Below are 8,187 nucleotides of genomic sequence, written 5' to 3'. Positions count from 1 at the left end.
ATAGCAAATTGTTGTAGTTGTTGCACGCTGCTCATCGCCAACATTGTGTCTACATAAGAGCTCATACATGCCTTCATACATAAACATGTACACATATAAACACATAAATACATACAAATACACACGCATTCATACATCCACACACAAATGCAAAGTGCTTGCAGTACTTATTGCCACTTGGTGTTCCCCATTTGTAGGGCGTGCGTTGTCGTTTTGTTGCCATCGCTGTCGTCGTTTAGTTTGTTTAGTCGGCGACGGCGCGCATTCGCCAATATAAGTGCCTTAATTCGATCTGATCGAAAGGTAGATTTTTAATTGATGCAAATCACAACTCTTGAGTGATTATCGAAATTCGGAAGCGTGAACACATCGATCGTTTGTCGTTCGCAGCGTAACGGGTATTACTATTTATCCATCTATATATTTTAATATATGTATATAAATATTTTTTTTTTATCCCTTGGTTGTGACAAGTGGCAAAAATGTGTGGCTTTGCTTGTGAATTCCCCGATTTTGTGCGAAAAAAATGAAATAATTCAAGTGTTTTTAGAAGGATTAAGTAATCATTACGTGTGTAACGTTACTTAATCAGTTTTATATGTGTAACGGTTAGATTATTTAAGGATATATTCCTATGCGGACGCCTTAAATTAAAAATAACAAGTTCGCAATTAATTGTGTTCAATCGATTTCAACGTTTTTTTGTTTCAGTTTACTCTCAAGGATAATCAACTCAACTCCTACATATTTGGATTAATTTATATTTGGCAGAAGTTTGATTAAATAATTAGTGAAAATGGTAAGTAAAAATCACTTGTATAGAATATACATGCAAACATGTATAACACACTTATACTTATAGAGCGCCACATTTTACATACTATATATAAAAATGCACATAAGTATAACATTTTACGTTGAAACATTTGGAAAGATCGGCTGAAATTAGTATTTTTTACAAACAATTGCTTTAGTTTTCTAAAATTATACATTGCTAATGGTATAAAAGGATATAAAAATGTCGTTATCTTCATTTTTATTGGTTAGTTTATATGACAGCTATGCGCTGTAGTTATGAAATATTATACCGTTGCTTTGGATAGCAATCTATGCAAATTTCGTGGATATACCATATTTACATTGGGACAAAAAAGTATCCGGAAATCGTAAATAAAACGCAAAATAGTTATTTTGTCGCCTTCAAAATAATCGACAAAAAGAACATTTATGCCAACGATTTTTACAGTCCCCGAAACACTTTCAGTAAGCACTTTTTTGATCAACTTTAGCTCCTTCAGCGAATTCTGTTTTATCAACTGAAAATGGGTTCTATTCCAATGATTATTGACTAGTTTGCATGTCAAACTCATAAACCCATGCCTTATCCGTAATTAGAAATTCTCCATGAATGTGAGATTAGAATAACCATAATCAAACATGTCCAAATAGACCTGTTTACGGTCAATTTTCAATTTTCGGGACGAGTCAAGTAAGAACGCGTTTCGTACCCAAAATGTCCACCAAAATTATTCAAATGGACTCGCGACAGATGTCGAGATCTCTCCTCCAGAACGATGCTATTGCAGGCTTTTGACCACTGGTAAGATTGTATTTTTGATAAAACTGAATCACCGTAAGCCTTTTCCAACATTCGCAGCAATTTCGAACATGAAATTTGGTTACAAATAGAAAATTCGGCACAAATTCTTTGTTTGATACTTTTATCGATTGTGAAAATCGTAACGGACTACTGAGGTGTTCGCAGCTTCTGTAAACAAACTGTTGAAAGATCGTGTTTATATTTGGCCAATGTATATATATTGATAAATAAAAATGTTTTCCATTTAAGAGCTGTGCAAAGTTTCAGATCATTATCTCGATGTCTCAAAAACCGAGGAACTAGTTCGTTTATATACAGACGAATAGACAGCTGGACGTGGCTAAAGTGACTCAGCTCGTCACGTTGATTATTTACATATCCACTTTATAGGCTCTCCGATACTTCCTTTTGAGAGTTGTATTGTTACCAACCTCTTAATCCTTCCAATAGAGCGATCTTCAATCAGCAATTTCTGTTCTACCTAGCCTTTACAGGAAATATGTATATCAGATTGTATTATTAGTGTTTACAGAAAAATTTTCTCGGACTTTATCATTAATTTTTGAGTCTTCAGTAAAAAAGTTCTCTGACTTTTGCATCGATATTTAAAAATCTTCCCTTTTCATTCTGGATATGAAGATCAGATAGGATCAGATAGCTGTACTTGGTTCCGCAATATTTTGCATTATCAAATATTTTTGCGTGAGTAAAAATTGCTTTAAAATACTTAGAGCGTCGGAAATAAGCAATTAATAATCACATTTGAAAACAAGGCAAGCAAGGACTGCTCAAGCGGCTAGTAATTGCGTCGCCTCCCCGAGGTTGCTTTAATCCAAATTCCTTCAACACTTTAATTTACCCTTTAGGAAAAGAGTTAAACTGACAATTTCATATATTTACATCAAAATTAGTCTGTTTACTATCGGAACACTTTTTGAATTTTCCTATCAGACTTTTGGGAAAAAGTTTATACCATATCTTATAGAAATAATGATGAAAGGTTTGAAATCCCTTTTAGACCCAAATAGGCATATTCAAGTATAAAAGTACGAAGACGGTTCAGATAAAAACCCTGAAACAGCATAGCTCGGGTAGCGAAAAAACTTAAATCGCTCCAGTCAAATAAACTTACTCAGATTTGCATCCAGAGAATATATCAAGATGAACTTTTTATGGGCTTGAAACTATAATTCATTGGTTTAGTTACAAAAATCAGACAAGAATTTAATTTAAAATTATTCGGCTTTAAGTTAATTATTGTCTTCGTTAATAATAATAAAAAGGAGTTTTCATTTTGGCTACATATTTATTCATGTGTAGGATCAAAGCACCGGTATAGTTAAACTTTTTCTCAAATTAAAATTTATATTCAAGATAAAGTAAATACCTCTTACGATATTATTTCGATATAAATTCGATTAAATCACTTGGAACTTGGTTTAAGCCGAACTTCTATGCTGACCAAAGACTATTTATGACTTATATTATGAAAGGGGGACAGGATCTTTTTGTTCACTTTAGTAAAATCTTACTTAGATTATACTAATATTGAAATTTCTGACTTTTCGCAGTTTTATTATATTAGATATGTACATACATATGTATATCTTACCATTCGATATAAGCAGAATTTCGCTATCACTTTAGACTTAATAACCACATGAAATATGCCTTATGTGTATGGTTTCTGGCAAATGTGTTGCAACAGAGAATGAAAGAGGCAAAAATGGCGTTGCAAAATGCCACATTTGTACGCAGGTACCTTGTCGTAAATCTTGAACGCCAATTGGGTCATTTTACTCGCCAACAGCCATAAGCGCTTCACATATGAACACTATTCAATAATAAACACATGGATGTGTTATTGTTGTTGGTTGATGGTTGTATTTGCCTTTATGATCAAATGTTTGTATGCATATAGGAATAATAATAAATAAAACACGCGTAATTTAACGAGCTGACAAATTTTGTATGCCACTAATTAACAAATAAACAAAGCGAAATGAATGTAATATACAAGTAATCCAAAAGAAAATATTGGTATTTATGTACATATATACTTTTGTAAGTATGTTTATATTTATATTTTATTTGTAGTGAAAAGTTCAGAATAATAAATAATGAAAATCAGTGTACTTTGATTTATACTACAGACTAAAAACTTAAGCGGCAAAGAAAGTTTGGACTATTTAAAAGTTAGTTTTATATGAGGAAAGTCAAAGTTTTTCTCTTTACTTTCTCAAAAAAATTTAATTGCATTCGAGTTTTTTTTTTTTTGTTTTTTTTTTCGTATGGAAAGAAGAATGATTGATTCTCTTTTACATTATTTTCACTAATTCTTTGATTTAAGTTTGTTTTTTTTTTGACATAAAAAACAGAAAAATTCTTAATTCTCCTTATTCTTACAGAATATTTTAACACATTAACAAACCAAAAGCCAATCTGAAATGTTACCTTTCAGTGGATCAGATCCGCAGCAAACTTGTTAAATAAATTACTATATTATAATGTCGAGTTGACAGCCCTTGGCGAGCTGCGAGTGTCCTTCCGTTTACCTTTTCAAACCTATGTTTAATTCGACATACAATTCATTATATATTCCATTCTCCTTAAGGGAAGAGGATGGAGCCATGTGCAGAAGTTCTCGCAAATGGGGAAAGTTCTCTGAGCGCCATTCACAGGGAGTAGCCAGAAACGATTCTTTCACATAAGGTTCAAGGAGCTCACGACTTCCGGTCACACGCCAAGTATTCTCTGGGAAGCTAACGAGCATCCGTTTAAAGTCGAGAGTGAGCGAGAAACTTGACGTGAGGTGAATTTTCCATCAAAATCAACAGATCAAATCACTTGGTGATAAATCTGGACAATAAAATAAATGCACAAGGAGCTCCCACCTAAGCTCCCAGGGCTGTAACTAACTGTATGTGGCTTGTCGTTTTCCTGATAAAACACAATTTTTCCTCTTTTGGCCATAACTGGCCGCTTCTGCGCGATTTTTTCTTTCAAATACTCCAATTGTTGACAGTACAGGTCCGAATTAAGATAGTGATCGTAAGATAGTAGCTAATGCTAGATGATCCTGATCCTGCCAATCCCATCAAGCACATGACAAAATCTTCCAGACCGATAATTCTGACTTGGTCACCATTTGTGAAGGCTCACCGAGATTCCGTTTATCAATAGTAACCATCCGCTCCAGAAATGGATAGATTTTATGCAATTCAGAAATGAAAAATCGGACCATGAAGTTTTGTTTTTAGTTAACTCTTGTGTACCTGGTGTACCAATGATAGTTCCAAAATTAATTTCTATAATTTAGATTTCAGTCTTGGTTAACAATATCAAGACTGTAAACGCCATTCGCATTTTTGGCAGCCTGGTTTGCCCGGATCGATCTAAATAAAACTGTAAAATATGATATATTCTCTTCTTTGGTTGAAGCAGTATTCTAAGCACATCTATTGAAAAATAATAGATACCACACCTATGATATAATAAATGTATAATAGGAAATTAGTCAAAAATTTCCTTTTTAACTTGAATTAAGACTAGTTAAAAACAGGCGGAGACATTGGAAATCATTTATTCGCTTCTGTTGACAGATTAAGAGTCTTTCGAAACATCTATGTTCATACATAAGTAACTTACTAACTCTGGATATTTCACACAAATTATCTTTACATTTTTATTAACACACATGTATACATACATATACTTATTTTATAGACTTTATTAAAATATATAGAAATTAATATGTTCCTTTCCTTATATTACGTTTCTATAGACGGAGGCAGAATATGACAAAGAACAGTTGCGAAGTAAGCCCCTAATAGCCTTAAGATTTATTTGTTATAACTTTATATAAAATTATTTTATAGTTATGCGCAACGCCTTCAAAGCGTTCGATCATGATGAGCGTGGCTACATTGAATACAATGACGTACAGACCATTCTCGAGATACTCGGCCAAAAGCTGGACGACAAAGCTATAAAAGCGCTAATCAAGGAGGTCGACAAGTCGAACTCGGGCAAACTAGATTTCTCACAATTCTGCAAATTGGCTGCACGCTTTGTGGAAGTCGAGGAGGACACGCCGGCATTGGCCAGCGAGTTGAAGGAAGCGTTTCGCGTTTATGATAAGGAGGGTAAAGGCTATCTGACAGTGCAAGTACTTCGTGACATTCTGCGTGAATTGGATGATAAATTATCGGCCAGCGATTTGGATATGATTATCGAGGAAATTGATGCGGACGGCTCGGGCACTGTTGATTTCGATGGTGAGACTGCAATTTATTATTTTACACGCATATTACTGTTAAACTAATATCACTTTGTATTTTAGAATTCATGCAAGTGATGACAGGTAAAAATTTCTATGATCTGACATTCAAACGGCATTTTGTGTTTGCTTCCGATGCTGTGCCCCGTCACTGTTGGACACCTGCATGCAGAGCACGCGATTGTCCCTCGCGTCGCTTGCGCTTACATCGTCGCATCGAGTGGCATTTTGAACGTTTGTTCGAACAAATGTGTCGCCCATTGCATGCCTGGCATAAACCGCTAACCTCGCTTGCAAGCATCTCCACCGCATGCCCCGCTATTCCCGCGGCACATTCCTCTATATGTACAACAAGCAAACATACAGTGAATATACAAAACAAAACAAAAAGCACGGGAAGTAAGGGAAATTCCAAATTTACACAGACAACAAATATTGAGGAAACCGAAATTATGCCACGTAAACACTGTTCGGGTTGCTATCACTCGGTATTTCGTCCACGCTTTCCAAAATGGGTACCCATCTTTACCTTGTATCGTGAATTAGTGCAGAATCCCTTCCGTCGCCGCACACGCCTCATGATTACCGATAACTGATACGCTTGAGTTCTAACCATAACCTCACATTTTTATTACAAACTTGTTTATTATTTACCTCGCCACTGCCGTTTTCACTGCCAAAAATGTTGTTTATTTCATATTTCTCTAATAAGTTATTATCACTTTCTCTAATCTATAGGTTAAACTACGATTCTAGTTATTGAAGTACAAAAAGTCTTAGGTGTCACCGTTGTATTGCAGCAATGAAGTAAATTTTCTTATTCTAATTACTTTGAACAAACGGAATATTTGTTTTTAAACATCTAATTTATTGTTGGATTTGAGTTTTACTCTTTTTTCCTTAAGTTAATATAATAAAAAGTAAATGCTAAAGTGATACGCAAAATGTTTTTACTTGACATGGATAAGGGGAATTTGGTACTAAGGCAAGAAGAGTTCAAGTTTAGCATTGAAAGAGTTCTAGTGAAGAAAGGTTCTAAGTATAGCGCACAAAAATACTACAGCCTGGTGGTCTGAAGAGTAAGTCTCAACTCGGAATCCACGCTCACTTAAAAAATTCAGGGCTACACAACGATTGTAAGACCAATTGTGCTGTACGGTGCAGTAGTGTGGAGGACAGACCTGCGGAAACCTTGAACTAGTGCGAGTCCTTTCACCTAGAGACATCTTCGCTGAAAAGCGCGTGGCACTGAATAAGCATAAAAAGAGATGCTTGACGCAATCTACAGCTGCTACAAACATAAAAGTTTACACGGATTGATCAAAATGGCGAACGGAGTTGGTGCAGTAAAAGATTGTCCAGAGTTATGTATAAGGCAGCCATTTTTTCCGGAGCTAACCTATAATGCGTCAACAGACAACTCCAAGGTTAACATTTACTTGGCCTTCCGCAGCAGTAATCAAGTTTATACTTATCGGCAAAAGCGTTTGTGGAAGCAGTTCAGTAGTGTCATCAAGAACGAACGACACAAATTTTACTGGGTATCAGGTTATAGAGGGAACTGCCTTTGGTTGATTTATAATACAGCAAATACTTGAGTTGATAGTAAATATATAGGATAGTATGTTTAATAGACGTAAACAAAAGCTGTAAGCTAGAAACCGAACGGTGCAGAAAACGATACACCGAAGGCCTTTGGACATATGTACATATAAAATTCTATTAACAGGTTTTCAATAGTGAAAAATCTGAGCGAGTTTTCAACATAACTATTTTCTTCGGAATTTTGTTCGGGATCCCATTCAATTCAGGGTGCGCATATTCCTGTTGTAAAAGCTTGATTCCAAAATTTTATTTAATTTTTTAATTTGAATTTTTAGTGCCATTTTTGGGACTAAAATTCTGTGTTCAATATTCTCATTCAAACTGGCTTATCAGTGTTTTAATTCTGATTGAAAAATATTTTTAAACTTCAAATTTGGAACAAAAATTTTTTTGTGATTTTAGGAAGGAAGGAAATATTGTAAGTTTTGAACTTACTGCTAAAAATAGATATTGACTAATTAACATACTGCGTTATTTTACACTTTCAAGTACGTGTTCATGTATACCATACATATGTATATGTGTAGGTACATATGTGAGTAGCTAGCAATTCATATGTTATTTGCTATTAATGTTTTCGTTTTGCATATTTTTGAAAATCCAATTAATTTTCTTAACAAAATGTTGGCAAAAATAGTTCAAAGAATGTCATTGAACAGCGTTCATTAGTCGTCGGATATCGTGATTAGCGTGAAAAATTCAC

At 34.5% G+C, this 8,187-nt stretch overlaps 1 protein-coding gene across 1 annotated transcript; it reads left to right on the top strand.

Moving 5' to 3' along the window:
- The first annotated feature begins 241 nt into the window (after positions 1-241).
- Positions 242-6,815, top strand: LOC108978223 (troponin C). The gene is made up of 6 exons (XM_018948380.1): positions 242-398; positions 712-799; positions 5,385-5,418; positions 5,479-5,877; positions 5,943-5,963; positions 6,618-6,815. Exons 2-6 carry the CDS (start codon positions 797-799, stop codon positions 6,620-6,622), a joined length of 462 nt encoding a protein of 153 aa, XP_018803925.1. The 5' UTR covers positions 242-398; positions 712-796; the 3' UTR covers positions 6,623-6,815.
- The last annotated feature ends 1,372 nt before the right edge of the window (positions 6,816-8,187 follow it).

The sequence above is a fragment of the Bactrocera latifrons genome, unplaced genomic scaffold, assembly GCF_001853355.1.
Source record: "Bactrocera latifrons isolate USDA-ARS-PBARC rearing strain unplaced genomic scaffold, ASM185335v1 scaffold_12, whole genome shotgun sequence".
NCBI lineage: Eukaryota > Metazoa > Arthropoda > Insecta > Diptera > Tephritidae > Bactrocera > Bactrocera latifrons.
Note: the sequence above shows the minus strand (reverse complement) of the source record. Positions and strands in the feature narration are given on the sequence as shown.